The sequence below is a fragment of the Streptopelia decaocto genome, assembly GCF_964273445.1.
Source record: "Streptopelia decaocto genome assembly, chromosome: 4".
NCBI lineage: Eukaryota > Metazoa > Chordata > Aves > Columbiformes > Columbidae > Streptopelia > Streptopelia decaocto.
In genome coordinates, this window is record NC_138658.1 from 62,136,686 (window position 1) to 62,154,799 (window position 18,114).

Here is an 18,114-nt window from a genome sequence, read left to right on the forward strand (position 1 = left end):
AAGAGTTTAGTCCTGTGCAAGTAAAATGCTTATGGCTACTTGCAGGCAAAGCCAAAAGAACAAAAACTTGAATGGTCTCTGCTAATACAGGGTTACATCAAGATCTGCCATGAAACCACCAAGGTGGGTCCTGACATTATTTGGGTATATTTTGAGGTTCATGCAGCATTGAGGACCTCCTTTAGGAGTATGTCTCCCAAACCCCTGCCTGGTGAGTGGAACGCTGTAGACTCCTTCACCAAGTGCTGCGCTGCTTCAGAAGATGTATTTAGCAAGGCACGCATCCATCAGAGCACCCCGAACCCACATCTCTGCCAGTGGAGCTTTGCTTCAAAGACCCGCATGTGTGGAATGGGAAGGTTTTCTAGGAGATGGACTTCTTCAGGGTGTACCATCTAAGTGTGTGTTCTGCATCTTCTCTTCATCTCTCTTCCTTGCCCCTCTTCCTTGCCCCTCTTCCTTGCCCCTCTTCCTTGCCCCTCTTCCTTGCCCCTCTTCCTTGCCCCTCTTCCTTGCCCCTCTTCCTTGCCCCTCTTCCTTGCCCCTCTTCCTTGCCCCTCAGGGAGTGTGTCCAAGCTATCTTTCCTTGACTGGGAAAGGCAGGTCAAACGCATGGGTAGAGAACATTGGCAGGGGAAAGGTGCTGAAGACACAGCTTGTGGTAGATTGTGTGTGTATAGGCAACAACTCTTGAAAACTCTGGTAACATAGGGATGGCTTTTCTGTGTGTCAGCATGCAAGGTCACACTGACATATATATGCTGGTAATGTAGATTTTGGAAGATTTCAGCTGATAGTTTTTACTCCTGAGGAATCTTGTTTCTTCACGCTTTTGCGCTGATTCAGTGATCTGGTAATTATGAAGAGGTTGTAATACTAAGTTTAGTGGTGATAGAAAGTGTCCTGGCTGTAGACAGACATAGTCAGTTTTCTGTCCTTCCAAGGCAGTTTGTGTTATCCACAACTTCAAGAAAGAACTTATGTTACTGTGTATGAAGCTGAGGAAAGCCAAGTCTGAAGGGAGTGATACTTGGGATCTTGGTAGGTACCTCATGCAGGATTCACAGGCAACCTCTTGGCTTTCTGAGGTTGGTAATGCATGTTGGTCAGAACCTGGGAGTTGACATTATCTGAAAGAATTGGTGAAAAAGTTGATACAGAAATCTCAGCCCTTTTTTTTCTTCAGTTCATTAGCTAGTAGAGAGGAAGGTGGAATTTCCCCAGAGTGTAAATTTGTTCAGGGTTTCTGTTCTGTGACTTGAAATTTTTTGCACGCAGAGCTAAAGGAAAAGCTTGAGTCCCCCCTGCAACTGGATTAATATCATTTGTATCGGTCTGTGAAACCTGACAAGAAATTAAGTGTGGAATATATGCCTGCTGAAGAGACTGTTTAAACGGTTCTCTGATCTGTTACAGAAAAGGCTTGTCCTTTTTATTCCCACTTTATGCCTCTCTCCTTGTAGCTGCTTGTTGAGTGTTGATTCAAGGCTCTGTTATATAATAAATAGATTTTTTTCCTCTATAATTTTGTGTATTTGTTTAGTTACATTCAGAATGTAGTCGCAATTGTTCTGAGTGCCGTGTCTGCTTAAAGCATCTCCGCTATCTTGTTTCCTCCCACTCCTTCCATTTAGGAGACTGAAAAGAAAAATGATCATGCTCAAGGCTTACAAAGTGCTGTTTTGTTAGCTTCCAATTGACCTTTCTGCTCTGTGAGCATGACATTGAAAGGACATAAAAATACTGGCTGTCCAAAGAACAAGGTTGTTGTTATAAACTCTGAACCTCAGAGTAATATACCAATGTTTACTTTTCCTGATAGCTTGAGATACTTTGTATTTTTTTCTAAAAAAGTTTTAAAAACAATTCTCATCACTGTAGAGTGAAAATAAATAATATCTTGTGTGTGTCCAACATGAAACCACTTGCTCCTGCTTTTGTTGAAAGTTACTGAGTTTCTTGGCACCTTATGGATTCTCATAGTGGCTGCTCGAGTGTTGGTCACAGTGGACATAAAACTATGGCATTTGCTCTTAGTTAAATAAGTAGTAAGATAAATTTTGGTGTCCATTCTTTCATTAGTGACTTCTGGGAAGGTGGTTAATCGCCAGTTTTGAAGACATAGCTGTGAAATTTAGGATGGAGAAGTAATCTCTTTATGTCAAACTCTCTCATCATGTTCTGAATTTTTTGGATATTGAGAAAAATATTAGTGAGGCAATCCTAACAGACCAGCACCTGTGGTGTACAGTCTTGCCGTCTCTTCCTGTATCATGCTCTGAAATCAGAATTTTCCTACTGAGAGTATTTGTCAGAGCAGCAAAAATTCTTGTGCTTGAGACCAGTTTTACCAGGAGAACAAGCCTTTACCTTCTTTGGGAAAATTGAAAAAGGAAAAGCAAAATAAAGATGAAGGTTTCGTTTTGGGTCGCTGACGAGAGGAGATGAGCATCATCAGAGTGTTTGCTCCTGTCTTGCCAGGGTATGCAAACTGTGATATTCTAGGTACCCATGTGCTCCCTGCCATCTCATTCCTCATTTACGCGCTGTATTATGGCTTCCTTCAAACATACATTCTTTGGAGCAAGAATTATGCTTACCATATAAGTTTTGTCCATAAGGGAGCCTGTATGGGTTTTCTCTAAGTCTTATTTAAAAATATTAGTATTTAGGTTGTCTTGTCTCATGGGACTTTTAATTGCCTTTTTACTTACTGTTTGTGCGGATCTGCCATGCTGTAATTAGAATTTTATAGTGGGGAACGATCAAATAGAAAATAATCAGCAACAGTGCTGACTAGAAGTCTAGCTCACTTTACACCTTTTGTTTTACTATCAGGAAATGCTTATATATAAGTTTAGCATTAATAGGGACTATTCTTGTGCTTTTAAAATATCTATGCCGTTATATAAATAAATTGGGCCACTACGAGTGAATGTTGCTGATGTTTTCAAATCTAAAATATTTCTTTATACACTTGTTTTATGAGCATTTGCTTGTAGCTTTGTCTAGGTTAATGTTACATGTAAAAGAGCCTAACATTTCTAAATATTGTACAATTTACCTAGGCTATACACATTTGCTGACAGTATCAATGCAAATAGGTAGCTGTATGTTAATAACTTCTGAATACTTTGTGTGAACGTCACTTTTCCCTTATTTTTTTTAAGTAGTAGCACAATATTGGCCCTTATGGCAAATTCCTCTACTCTGCCTTGTGGTAAATGTGAGAACTTGTAGTAATATTTTTATAATGTTGATTTTTTTTTTTTTGGCTGTAATGTTTTGGTTCTGTTTTATGTCAGAATGGACATTTACAGTAATAAATATCTATTATCTATGTTTTTGTAGTGTTGGAGTCCTGTGTGCATATGCTGCCAACCAGCATTTAACTAACCAAGTCCGAGGAGCAAAGAAATTGGTTAACAGTAATTTTAAAGATCTGAAAATTTTCCTTAACGACACTCCAGCGGTAAAGAATTTTTTATTTGTGCGGGATGGGGGTGGGAGGGAAGATGTGTAAGAAAGAAGTATTGCAGAAAATTGTTACTTTCTATTTGGTATAAATCACACTTGCAGTATGTTATTTATTCTTTGTGTGACAGTCTGACAAAGTCGCATAAGTGATGCAAGGTAGGATGTTTTCACGTAGCAGTAAGTGTTTGGAAGTTATCCTGATGGACTCGCATTCACTGAGCAGCTTTTGAGCTGCCCTTCTGGAGTATTCTGTGATGATGGTTAAAGGCCCTTTTCCTCCTACTGAACTAGTGTAGATCACTAGCAGAAGGTGAATAATTTGGAAAAAATATAGCTTTAAAAGGAAAAAAATATATATATATTACGTGAAAACTTGGATTCCTTATTGCTTTTTCCTGTTTCCTTGTATTTTGAACTTAGTTGTGTGGGCTCTGGGAGTGAGCTACAATAACTTCTTTTCCAGAAGCATTTTTGACAGTTTTTTCTTTAAACCAGTGTCACACTGTGCCATACTGAACAGGAAAGATTCTCTCCTTTCTACTTTTAAACTTTCATTGAAGTCCCAAAAGCGGTCCTCAGCTTACCTTTTTGGCATTGAAAGAAATGCTAGTAAGGAAGACTTATAAACTTTCCCATGTACAAATTTAAGTTCTTTATGGATCAGAAGGAGAAAGAAGTCCAACAGTCCTATTATCTTGTCTTTCATTAATTTTAATTAATTAAATTTGATTTAATTAGTTTTACTTGCACATGACTGAAAATTAGAAAAAGGTGGAATTAACACCATTCTGTGGGATCCTCGAGTGTGGCAGCATCCCAGTCACCGTCACTCCGGGCTCCCATAACCCATGAGCTGTTTTCCTGCTGACAGGACTGTATGGGAACACAGGACATCTGTGGGGTGCTGTTGACTGTTTCCATTTCTGGAGCTGTTCCCGGTACAATCATTCATTTGCACATGGTGTTGTGACAGTCCGGTGAAGGAGATATATGGCAGGAAGTGGAGGTCCTGCCAACAATCTCTCCTGACGCAGCGTCTTTTGTCAGGCACAGAAAGATGTAATCCCCTTGCACCAGAAACCACCAGGCTCCCCTTCACAGCGTGCTGCGTGCTGACAACTGGAAATGTTGGAGTAGAGAATCTGTTACGCAGAAGTAACTATCTTAATAGAGGAAAATATAGATCCTAGCAAAAAGTTACTAAAAACAAGTGAATTATTGAGTTTAAAAGTGTCAGGACTTGAACGTTTGTGCCAGGTGTTCCTCAAAGTCTCAGTTAGGTAGAAGGCTTTTAGTCTCTGTGAAGGATTATTAATTTTTCTTTTTTAGACTTGATGGCGCTTAATGACGCAGTCATCTGATATATCTTCCAAGTCACTTTGACAGGCAAGGTACATGGGTGTCATGTATACACGCACATTTGTAAGAATTTCTTAAAGATAGGAGAAGAACTTCAGCTTCTTGGAAAAGTTCTAGAAGCCAACTAATTAGCTCTAAAGCTCTGAAATCCTAACTGCTGTCCTTGACTCATCAGTGTAAGGTGTACAGCATATAAGAGGATTTGTAAAAAGAAGTCACATGTTAAGAGTACATGTCATAGAAGATTTGCAGACTATGAGTAATGAGTGATAACACTATTAGTTATACAGAATCGCCTTTTGTCTGTGACATTGCTGGAGACAACTCAAAACCTGTAGCGTTGCAAAATTTTAGTCCTTAGGTTAGCCTAGGCTGACAAAACAAACAAGAATATACCCACAGGCTTCTTAGTAAGAAACTCAAATTCATTCTGCTTCTTCAGGAAAAGGAGGTCTGCTTCATACTTCGTCACTTAATTACATCCACTGCCATATGATCGATAGGTTGGTTTAGGGTGTTTTTTTTGTCTGTTACTTCTTAATTTACTCCATGGAAAGTCTGAGACTGCAAGCCTGATACACTTCGGTATACATTTGAGTCAAGTTTAGGACTGGAACCCCCTTTGTCAAGTGTGTTAACCTTTACTTAACTCGATCCGGGTAGGATTCGTAATGCATTGTTTCAAACATCCAGAAACCTATTAAGGTTATTTCATGTCTTTTCAAAATTAGTATAGTAAGATTTGCACTTGTCATGGTTCTTTGATAGGATTTTGTCCAAACCCAGCATCTGGTGATAATTAAGTTGCTGTTTCATATTATTGTGGTGTTTTGGTTGAGCCCAAGTTGTGACTGGGCCAAATCGGCCTGGGGGCAAGGAAACCATTGCAACTGAGACAGACCAGGCGGCTCCTTCCTGCAGGAGAAGCTCTGAGGGGCTGCCCAGACACAAACCAGTCTGCTTTGTGAATTGCTTCCAAATTACCACCTCAGCAACCTGCTGCAAGTCTCTCCATGAAGGAGGAATTGATGCCAGTAAAGCATCAAGTAACAGAGATGAAGACGTGCAAAACCCTATTGGCCTGACTGACTTGAAGCCTTCATAAGGCCCCAGTTCCTGTTACTTAGTACTTTTAAGCTGAATAATTGACCCCAGAGGTGTTCCAATTAAGTAGATTTCCCAGTTAAACACATCTTTTATTATGTGTGGTTCTGCCAAGCAGGGTTTTATAATACTTAGTTAACTGAAAACAGTAGAGAGCTAGGATTTTCGGGGGTTTGCACAAATATTTTGATTGTTCCAAAGTGGCAGTTTGACTCATTATTTAAAAGCATTACTTTTTTTCCAGTTATTTTAATAGGTTTTTTGTCATCTTATTTTCAGCAAATTGACTACTTGGTGAGCCAGTACAACACAACTAAGGATAAAGCACTCTCTGACCTAAATAGTAAGTACTTTGATTTAAAGGGGGTTAGTGATGTGTACTTAAAGACTTCAATAAGATGATGTAAATAGCTCTTAATGCAAAGTAAATTTTTATTTTTGAGAATATGGTTTTCAAGCAGAAGTGCTGTTCTCGGTGGTAAATGAGACTAAAATCTGCCATTCTTTTAACATAAAATGTCTCAGAGCTGGTGTAGTGCTTATTATTTCCTGAAATAAAAGTATTTTATTAAATTGCTTATACAGTAAGTCAGGCTAATATTTTATTTTCCTTTTTGTAGTTCAGTAACCACTAATACTTAGTGCTTTTTTAGAATATTGTTCCTGAGTTTTTAACTGTAGAGCCAAATGTCAAAGAACAGGGCTACTAGCTGTTTTGATGGTTCCAGTGAGTGAGAGATCTGTGTATTTGTTTACTTTTGTTGTTATACCTTTGTCCTCTACTCAGCTAGAAGTTGAGGTATAAGCTTATCTTCTTTCTAAAGCTGCTTAACATATTTGCCGTTTCAGAATGAGCAGTTAAGAGCAGGAGATAAAACTTGAAATACAGCTGCTGCACTTTCCCCTTCAGCACCGTTACAGTAGAAGGCACCACCTTTTAAAGCTCTCAGTAAACAGAAACAACCAAACCACTGTGTGTTTTTCAGAATTTAAGCATCGCTTTCCAAAACTCATGATAATAGAGAGGGCTGACCATATTCAGTGCAGATTACAATTCAAGATGCACTGTTAGCAGGTGTTAATAAATGTGTACAAGCCTGCATCTCAGACTGAAGTGAAATACACAAATAACAAAACCAATTTTAAACACGATTGTTGCTGGGATCCAACTATGCAACTGTGGCAGCATGCCACTTATCATGAATTGGCTTATCGTGCCCAGAATCTATGCTTCTGTCTAGGTTTAAAATGTATTTTAAAGGCAGTTTTCAATGCAGCCAGCTTGGCATACCTTGAGGTCAATGTGTCCTAGAGTCACAGAGTTGAGCAGGTTGGAAAAGATCTCTGAGATCACCAAGTCCAACCGTTAACCTGGTACTGCCAAGTCCACCTCTAAACTGTGTCCCTAAGCACCTCTGTATGAGGCTAATACAGCACATTGGATGTGGTTGCAAAGTAGTAGTCTTCCTCCTTAATTCTAAGCAGCAGCACTCTGGTCTAAAAAAATGTGTGTCATCTTTAGGTCTGTAATAACAATAATGAAAATAAATCGACATGTGCATTTCAAGTACTAGCTCGTAGCTTCCCAGGCACTCCAAACAAAATTTCAAATCAAATATTCATTTATTCTCAATGCCAATTTAAACATGCTAGCTATCAGGAACCTAGCTGGATCTGTGATGAGAGCGCTCATCAACACATAAAGATAGCTTTGCTTTTCTTGAAATACCAGAATTAAATGTGTGACACGTGGGTACAAAAGGATTTCGTTCTAAGGGAATCAACAGTAGGATAAACCTGAAGAGAAACGTAGATGAGTTCTGTTTGTCCACCTTAAGGAAATGCTGAAAAGTGTTTTCTGTTTGATAAAAATTCTCATCCCAAGCCAGACAAGACAGTGCTGACAGTAATGGATGCTTCTGTACCATACGCTATTCCCATCTCATCAAGAACAACAAACTCAAAAAGCTGTTTACCGTGATCTGAAAATGGTGGGGACCCAGTGACTGCCTGCAAGATTTGTTACATTAAGATGCTTCACCGAACTCTGCTCAGCATTTGTCTGTCTTGTTGCTGAAATGAGCTGCTTTTGTTTGTGGGCAGTGAGAGGGGTTTGGAGGTGGGGACAGCAGTGGGTGAGTGTGAAGGCAGCACTGGGAGGATCAGTGTGGAATTCATGGCCTGAGGGGATGGGGACTGGCAGACAGTCCCTAACACGCTTAAGGGATTTCAAAGAGATGACTGGCAGGTCTGGGTTGTGAGTGACCTTGACATTGCTGGGTACATGAGGAATAGGAGAAGGGAAAATAATTCATTTTCTTGTTTCTCTTGCACTACAAAAATATAGTGTGTAGTGAGAGTATGCCAGAAAATTCCTGTCCAGATGTTGGACCTCTTTAAGATAGATTGTGGGAAAAAAAGTCTGTTTCCAAAAGTAGTAAATGCAATGAAATACATATTTTGGAGCTTGTTTAAATGTGATGTGTCTTTACATATATAGTCAAGTGCTAGTGAATATTCTCTGCCATATTTTGATTTACTTCTTTCATTCATAAGCCTATAGCTAGCTAAAGGAGAACTGTGTTCCTGCATTATCTTCTGTCACTGAGTTCTCGCTGTCAGGCATTAGAGAAATTTTAATAATATATCCATACTTTGTTAAGTAGGAGTCTGACGGCAGCTATGCTAGCAGGTAGTTCAAACTGAACTAGTGTGTAATGGGTCCTTTATCTCTCCATACTACAGATGTTGGACCTTTGCTTGGAAGTAGAGTTCAAGAACAGCTGGGAAGAGAAGTGCGTCCCGCACTTGATGCGGCTCTGACAATGGCAGGAGGTGAGGATGGACATATTGCTGTATTATTGTTCTCTTGCCGTGGTAAGGCAGGCATCGTCTTTCCGGTGCACAGCACAGGATGGCTTTATGCAGTACTGTGATACAACTTACAATTTTTCTACATGCCTTGGACGTTTCTTTTAAATTGGGGATTTCAGATATTTTAAGGTTTATAAATATATTTAAAAACTAAATCAAGATTTATGTGCCATTGTTCATACCTAATTTAGCAGTCTCTGAAGAGAGAAGAAATCCAAATTCTCTGCTCCAGGTGGTTGTCCCTTGCCATTGAATATAAAGGAGACCAGAAAAACTGTGCTTTAAGAGCTGTGCATAGGTCTATGCAAGTCAGGGAATGAACATACAATGGCCTGTTCTGTACACTGCCAAGCCTATTATGAGAGTGCTGACCAGCATTTCTTCATTGTATCTTTGAGTTTAGCATTACTCATGCTTAGTTCTGTTTCCATTTAAAGAAAATATTATTTTATTATTTTTTCTATTAAAGGGTGTTTTCAGGAATCAGATACAGCTTATAGAGCAAACGGAAAAGCATCCCTGAACTTGAGTCACTTTGTTGTTTGGTTTTTTTTTTACCCATGAATTCTTTCTTATTCACTCGTCATCATTTTCCTTTTTTTGCTTTATTTCTCTTGTTTGTCTTGAAGTCAAAGTGGAAAGGGCTATCAAAGGTAAAAACTACAGTAAAACCTTGTATTGTGTGAAGTGCACTTTATTTTTGTAACCTGTGTATTTTTAGTTGTATCCGTGTGTTTTTCTGTCTAATAAACACTTGTTCAGTGGATGTGGTTTTTGTTTTGGTGTGCTTAGGATGAAATTTAAAGCCAGTGAATGTTGAACACTCATTAAGACTTGCTGATGCAATTTGATCTCTTTCCCTTTCATCTTCCAGCTACATAATTTCTGAGTTGGATTATAACCAAAATACTGAAAATACTGATTTGTGGGTATGGGCTTTCTTTTAATTACTAATGATCAAGTGTTAAAAGCTCTTTACTGAAACCACTGGGTAAGCAGATGTTTGGAAAGGGTAGAAAAGAGTAATCTGGAAAGTGGATAGACTAAGAATGTTAATATCATAGTGCTCCCACGTGAACTTTCTCTTCATATCTCTATCTATAGACTGGTTTCTAACGAAAGTTTTATAAAAAAACTTTGTACCTTGCAGCCATCAGAGAAACGAAAGAAGCTCTGGAAAATGTGAGCGTCTCTGTAGAGGTTTTGCAGGAGGGAACAGAGAGGCTTCATGCAAACTTGACAGATGTTAAAACACATCTGAGCAACACCCTCAATGATTCTGCGTGCTCTGTGACTCAGGCTGCCTCGACTTGCAATATCATCAGGAATTCATTAAATCAATTGAGCATCAATGCCAATTTTAGTGGGGTAAGAGAATATTTTTTCAGACTCTTAGAGTGTGATTGCCTCAAATAAGTGGAGTAGTATCTCTGCAACTTAATGGGTCGGTGCATGCCGTGACTTGTGAGATAAGTGACCTTCCCTTATTCTGTGTTTCTGGGTAATTCCAGTCACTTCTTTAATCTTCTGTGTAGAAGAGGATAAAAGTGTGTGTCAAGCAGCTACATTAAAGTGCTGCTCTGGGCAGTGAAATAATCTACCCTCCCAAAAATACAAAGGTTAAGTGTCACATCAGTACAACAAAGGTTTCAAGAGTGTGCTAGAAAGATTCTACTACAAATTGTCTTTTTACTACTGTCTTTGAAATATTTAGTAAACTAGCAAGACTTAGTACTTTGATGTGACTCAAGAATGCTTTTTGCTTCCTAGCTGCCAGGAGTGAGCTCACAGCTTGCCAAGGTCAATGATGTCCTGAAAATAGACCTTTCTAGTCTCGTTCAAAAGGTATGATTCTTGACCGTCTTGTAGACTGTTAATTAGTAACCTGGAATGCTTACATATTGCTTGTTTTCCCTTGGCTTTCTCAAGCAGAATTCTCTTGTTTCCACCTCATCCTCCTCATGGTGGATATCTCCCCTTATTATTCCTTTGTTTAGGCAAGATTTAATATTTGAAAGTGCAAATATAGTGCTTTATATCCCCAGGATACTACAGATCAAAAAGGTATTGCTAATTGTCTGCTTGAAAGAACAATCCTTAAAAACCAAAACAACAGAAACATGGATCTACTAGCATGCATTATATATTTTGGTTCAAACTAAAGAAAAAATATCCATGCTTCTCCTAATTAGTTGTATTCCAGCTATTTTGAAATACGTCTTTCAAATTCTTAATGTGCAGATTTGATATTAAAACTGATGCAATGTAATTACTGTTAGTATTCTTGCAAGCCTATCCACAAAACACCATGATTTTCACCTAGAAAAAAAATGGCTTAGTTTGAGCAGTTAAGACATCTAGCAACCTGAAAATATTTGCTAGGAATAGAGGAGTTTTCTGAAAGCCAAGACTGTGTGCAGGGGCCTGGGACTGTGCCTGCCTCTGAAGCCATCAGGCCTGCAGGAGGGAAGACGTCAAGCATCCGCTTGGGGAGCTTCTCCCTTCTGTCCAGATGGGCTACGGAGCCGCATCCCCACAGTTTAGACCCTTTCTTTACCCTTCTCACTAAAGCAAGAATTGCAGTGTCTTCAGAAGCAGTTGGATGTCACTGTTCATAACCAGGATGTGTTGACCAGTACACAGTGACTCCTTCCACTTACTGAGTCTTCATTTGTGCACTCTGTTTTGTGTGAGAACTGACAGGCAACAGTCCTATAAAGTTTGAGATGATTGTGAATGATGCGTGTATATTTAAACGTAGATTGTTTTTTTTTTTCCAAGGACTATCTTGGAGAGCAAACTGAATCTGAAATATACTTGAATTCCTATTTTGCTTTGACCTTTTCTGATGTGCAGTGATAAAAAAATATAGCATTACCATGTGCATTTTAGCATGTGTATACTTATACTCCTTGTATAAAAGGGAAAAAATGCAAGTCATTTGGCAATGAGAATCTTAGCATAATTTTTCTGACTTTTGTTCTTAGGGTTATGCAGCATTTAATGATACTCCAGACTTAGTGGTGAATCAAACCAGGAACATTTTATCAGGTGAGGACAAGCTATCTTTTCACTTTGATTATGTTCATGTTTTTACAGCACTTACTGATGTTTTTCTCATCTTTTTTTTTGATAATATTTTTTTCTGGGCTAAAGGTCGGTAAAAATGGAAATGTAAAACATAACTCTTTTTTTTAAATTTGTTGCCACAAAAAAACTGTAAAAAGCAACTGTGTTTTAATGAGGACCCAAAAGTAAATCTAAAAATAGACCATATGGAATGTTATGGAGGAATTTTATTTGTTAGGCTTTTTACTGCTAAAGTAATGAGAAATCTTGGGACCCCAACTACACATTGATACTTCGTCTCTATTTGGTTGAAAAGCTAGTTTTCCTTGGCCGATGTATCTATGATGTTTTTAGGAGTGTGATGTTAAAAATTAAACCTGCTTGCTGCTGTATTAAAATGTAGTGGATGGCAAAGGGGAGGTAAAAAATATGCTTTAAGGATAATTTAGATGGTGTTTTCATTGTTTTGTTACTTGCGCTTTAAACTGTTACTCTTTGACGGTACCTGGACATTTGACATTTGAATAAAATGCAGCATAGTCTATGTATACTAATCTGTTTTAATTTTTGTTCTTGCATTGTGGACCTGTTCTGCATATATAAACAGCTGTTCCTTGTAAGTTTTTCTTATCTTTTTTCCCCTGGGCAAAATGAAGCACAGTATGTGTACAAGCATAGTGTACTGTGTGAACTTGCCTAAAATGAGCCAGTTTTCTAAAACCGATGTTATGCTTTTCATTAAGAAATCTAATGCAGTTTTACTCATTTTCAGTATCTGCTGATAGGCATAAAGACAAACGGGCCATCTTAATTTATCTATTTATAAATTCTTGGGTCTTTGTTTTTACAAAGACTGAGTTTGAGTTACAAATCAAATAAAAATACAGTTTTACTAGGAAAAAAAACCCACATTTATTTGTAAACTTATAAAAGAAGAGTGTTTTGGTACCTGTTTGAATTCTAGAAGAGTAAACATCAAAACAAACAGCCAAAAACTTCTCCAGTTGTTGTTTGAGAAAGAGGAAGGTGTTGCCTACTATCAAGTAGCAACCTGTAGTTTTGCACCCTGCTGTTTCAAGTATGTTCCAAGTTGAAAGAAGGGACAGAGTAAAGAGAAATTGTGTTTTACAAATAGACAATGTGTATAAGTGGTGAATTAATCATGTCTTTGTGTATCTAAATAGCGTGTATCTAAACTGTATTTATAGGGTAGCGTGTTCATTCATAATTTGAGGGAAAAATGGCTTAATTGATCATTATCTCAAGAGTGTTGCTAACTAATTGGAATGAATTTAAGTTATCTTTTTTAATAAGATTGAAAATTGCTAGTATAGATTCTCAATACAGGCAGTCTAATTTCTTTCACAGTGTTGTGTTCCCAAGGGATGGAGTTTGAATAGATTTTGATCTTCTCCTTCGTAAACTTAGTGACTAATTGTCTTGCTCTGTGTTACCATTTGCAATATTGCATGAAAAGTGAGATTTAAGCTGGCTAGATAAAAAGTGACATGTTCATTATGACGAAAGGAGAGAGAGAACTCTGGCTTGACATCTACGTCTTTCATCATTAAACTGAATGCTAAAAATAAAGTATTTAAAATGCCATTGCGTTACTTTGAAGCTCAGTGTTTCTGTTGCCTGCTTGTTTCTTCCTCACGCTTGTCTTCATGGCTTGCTTGTTACGTGGCAAATGGCTTAATAGCATTTCATAATACATATGTGGAATGTAAATTTCTTCTATGAATCTGTTACAGTGCAATGTGTTTATTCTTTTAGACATCAAAAACGTGCTGGATTCCATTGGTTCAAATATCACTACCTTCACAAAAACACTCCCTGTTCAGAAGATTTTAGCAGACCTGACAGTATATCTTACACAGAGTGAAGCATACGTTCAGGATTATTTTCCGATAGTGGAGCAGTACGATTTCTACAGGTACGTACAGGAAGTAAGGCAGGAGTGAAGTGCTACCTGTTGTTAATAATGTATAATATTTTAATGTCCTGTAAAGTTAAACTATTAATGGTGTTTCACACAGTGAAACGAAGACAGTATACGGCAATTGTTTGTTACAGCTGGGTACTGTTTAACTGCAGAGCAAGAGGTAATTTCTCCTCTGTAGGCTTTCAAGTCTTTTCCAAGAAGGACAGACATAGGTAGATGTTGAAGATGTCATGCATAAAGGAATGGGTTGTTTCACAATGCCAGGCTTACTTCTTATTTAGGGCTTGTTTTTACTGAGTTGCAGTTAAGTTGTGAGAGCGTGGGACTGGAGAGGCCTTGCAGCCAGTCCCCTTTTATTGCACCCTACCAGAGAGGAGGAGTAGCAGAGATACTGCTTCACACCTTGTGAATCTTTGCACAGCCCTGCTTGTTCCTGAAGGTGTAGTACTTGTCCTTGTGAGTGGATGGGTTTATTGTACCTTGAGAAAAACACGTTCTTCCTATTTGAGACTTGTGTGACTCCTGTAGTTGAGTAATAATCTCATATTTTGAAGCATTAAGGTTTTCATTTCATGCCCTTTTCCAGTTTTAGTCATTTCAGTACTTGAGCTCATCAAGTTCTCCGTACATTTTGGCACTTAAGTTGATCCTATATTGATAGTTGCTTCAGTCTTTGTGTCATAATCAGTTTCACTGCTGCGGAATAAGTGTGCTAATGGCTTTAATACAGTGTTAACTAAAAGTGAGCAAAAGACTGAACTTTAAGAACCTGACTTATAACCTTACCTTTAGCCCATTCCTTACCTGGCAGTTTTTGTGGTGACCCTTAATTTGACAGATTTATCAATATTTTATTTGAAGCTCAGATTGATTTAATCAAATAAATATATTGCTTCATTCTGCTACAGTGTGCCTCTGTCAAACCTAAGGTAGCAGTACTTGAAGTACAAATGAAACCATCAAGCATGTAGTTGTCCAAATTATTTTCTCTCCATCCCTTTCTTAATTATAGGGACATTAATTGCAGTTTAATAAGTATTTTTTTCTGAATGGGCCCGTCAGCATTAGTATTTTTCTTTCTCTTTATTGGCAGTGCATATTCATTATGATATTTCTTTCTCTGTTTTTTTCTGGTTCCTGCCTTCCCTCCACAAAGGTACAGGGAGGAAAAAAGGGAATTTAGGAATATAAGGAGAAGTGACGACAAAAGGGAAAAAGGAGAGCAGAGGGAGTTAGGAGAGGATGAAAGGCTTGAGTGAGATATAAAATGTATGAATAAATGGATGTGCTCCCGGGGTCCTCGTGGACGGCAGGATGACCATGAGCCAGCACTGTGCCCTTGTGGCCAGGAAGGCCAATGGCATCCTGGGGTGTATTAGAAGTGGGATGGTTAGTAGGTTGAGAGGGGTTCTCCTGCCCCTCTACTCTGCCCTGGTGAGACCACACCTGGAATATTGTGTCCAGTTCTGGGCCCGTCAGTTCAAGAAGGACACAGAACCACTGGAGAGAGTCCAGCGCGGAGCCGAAAAGATCATTAAGGGAGTGGAGCATCTCCCTTGTGAGGAAAGGGTGAGGGAGCTGGGTCTCTTTAGTTTGGAGGAGACTGGGGGGTGACCTTATTAATGTTTACAAATATATAAAGGGTGAGTGTCAGGAGGATGGAGCCAGGCTCTTCTCGGTGACAACTGATGGTAGGACAAGGCACAGTGGGTTCAAACTGGAACACAGGAGGTTCCACTTAATTTTGAGAAGAGGCTTCTTCACAGTGCAGGTAACAGAACACTGGAACAGGCTGCCCAGGGAGGTTGTGGAGTCTCCTTCTCTGGAGACATTCAAAACCCGCCTGGACACGTTCCTGTGTAACCTCATCTAGGTGATCCTGCTCCAGTGCGGGGAATGGACTAGATGATCTTTCAAGGTCCCTTCCAATCCCTGACATTCTGTGATTCTGTGAAATAGAACTGCTATGTGATTTATTTGATAAAAATGAAAGTTGAATTCCTGTCCAACATCTTTCTCCTGATCAAGTTCTGTTAATTGCTCCATACATTGAAATCATTCCAGCACAGACATACAAAGCCTACATTTTAATAGCCTTAAATACAGTTATGTACAATTACAAGCCTAACACACTGTGTGCAAAGAGTAGTAAGCCTTCCAGTAAGAGCAATTAGGTACTTTTTGACCAATGGCCAGTTTACATTAATAAATTTCTCTTGCTTCTTGGATAAATTACTGTTTGAACATCAGTCTCCTCTGAGTCGTCGTTTGCTCCACTTGGAGCATTTTAACTCTTTGGTGCAGTCCACCTGCAGCGAGCTGGGAACAACTTGATCTTGTGATGTTTGTTCCCCAGCCCTTCAGCAACAACTGTCTATGATCCAACAGCAATTATGTTCTGGTCCAAAATATGTGCTAGTGTGGGAAAAGCATTTTTTCATTGCTAACGTTTATTGGTCAGACAGAATCAGGTGTGGGCCAGTTGAAAATGTCTTATTGCCTGATGGATTCTGCAGGTCCCCAGTGTGTTCTTTGCCTGCTAGTAACAGAGCACTTTGACATTTATTCCTTAGGTGGCTGGGTTGTCTCATTCTGTGCTGCATGTTAGTCCTGATTCTGGTCTTTTACTATCTTGGACTGCTATGTGGTACCTGTGGTTATGATAAACATGCTTCTCCAACAACCAGAGGCTGCATCTCCAACACTGGAGGAAACTTTCTTATGGCGTAAGTTTCACTTATTGGTGAAAAATAAAATAAAGGTACCTGTAGAAGGTTGCTTTTATTGATTTCTTTTTTTTTTTTTTTTGAAGGACGTGTATAAAAAGAATTTGTTTTGTTAACTGTGTATATATGCTGAAAAAAAAAAACCAAACAGCTTGCATACTTGCACTGAGGGACCAGGGGATCTGGGGTTGCTCTTTCACCGAGGATCATAGCTGAAGGATACAGCCTCTGAATCTACAGTTTTAAGGCGAATGCTGTAGCTAATGAATTTCTATTCAAGCCCATTTGGAAACTGCAAAAACTGGGAATGGATGACTGAAAATATAAAAGGGAATTCATAGCTCTTTAGTACACTTGAGCACTTGCCCAAAAGGAAAAAAAAAAAAAGCCATGAGAGGAAACAAGAAACACTTGATTTTCTGAGAGCTCTTTAGGGGGTTTGGGGTTGATCTTGAAAGTTCCCAGTAGTGGTTTAATGTAATGGTTTAATGTTGGGTGCAAGGGAAGATTGCATCTGAAGTCTGTCTCAAACTCTTTTTACAGCACAAGGCTAGAGGGTTGAATCTAAACAAGAAAAGAGTATACTTTTGTGGCTCTTAAACGTAAAAGAGTTTTCATGCCCAATGCAAATGTGAGGATTTTAGATGCACTTTAGCTGATGACTTTACAGGGCTGAAATATATAAGATATTTCAGAGGGCTAGAACACATTTGGAAAACAGAATATTTCAACCAGGTGCTAGTTTTCTTATCTCTGTTACAGCTGCTAACTGTTGTCTTCACTGTTGCCCAAAGTATATATATTTTGATCTTAAAAAGCAAAACATTACTCAACTTTTCTTTTTCAGTGGTGTTGGATTCAGTTTTCTTTTCTCCTGGGTGCTGATGATTGTAGTGGTGCTCACTTTTGTCACTGGCGGAAATGTAGAAAAACTGGTCTGTGAGCCCTTTGAAGATAAAACTTTATTCAAGGTGAAGTTATTTGAGTTATTAAACAATTAATAAAATCCCCATGAGTACCGATGGTCTTGTCAGTTAGGTATGGCATATTATTTATTATGTGACACTTCAAGTGAGTTTGGATCTGGTTTTACTTTCCCCTTGCACACTGAATAGAAACATTCATCCTTCCATGGCTTTGCAGAGTAAATACTGCATGCCTGTCTTCCTTGGGAGATAAAACTTTCTGTGACTCAGCATTTCTTGGTGATGTGAATCTTTAATATTCACTTTCTGCACCAGAGAGGTTGAATTCACTGTTTTGCTTGTATTTCCATTAGTGGGTGATAAGCTTAAATGTGGGTATGTGTCAAAGATTGCATATGAATAAATTCATTAATTGAAAACTTGGAATTATAGTAACATTACTGAATTTTTGTCTTCTAGATTTTGGATACTCCTTACTTACTAAATCAGCACTGGAAAAACTATCTTTCTGGCATTCTGTTTAAAAATCCGGATATTAATTTGACTTTTGAAAAAGTGTACAGGTATTGAACTAGATCTTGACCATAATTTTAATTTGTACATATTGTTTTTGTGGTATCTTCCATGCTTCATA

General features: G+C 38.5%; 1 protein-coding gene across 6 annotated transcripts in view; it reads left to right on the top strand.

The window, feature by feature from the left end:
- Positions 1–18,114, top strand: part of PROM1 (prominin 1) — a 63,833-nt gene that overhangs the window by 30,197 nt on the left and 15,522 nt on the right. For all 6 annotated transcript variants that reach the window (XM_082051143.1, XM_082051148.1, XM_082051147.1 and 3 more), the window contains 10 exons: positions 3,352–3,472; positions 6,220–6,283; positions 8,686–8,775; positions 9,965–10,182; positions 10,585–10,659; positions 11,802–11,865; positions 13,660–13,819; positions 16,402–16,554; positions 17,402–17,525; positions 17,940–18,043. In XM_082051143.1, the coding sequence (XP_081907269.1) occupies positions 3,352–3,472; positions 6,220–6,283; positions 8,686–8,775; positions 9,965–10,182; positions 10,585–10,659; positions 11,802–11,865; positions 13,660–13,819; positions 16,402–16,554; positions 17,402–17,525; positions 17,940–18,043 (1,173 nt within the window). The remainder of the gene's footprint in view (positions 1–3,351; positions 3,473–6,219; positions 6,284–8,685; positions 8,776–9,964; positions 10,183–10,584; positions 10,660–11,801; positions 11,866–13,659; positions 13,820–16,401; positions 16,555–17,401; positions 17,526–17,939; positions 18,044–18,114) is intronic.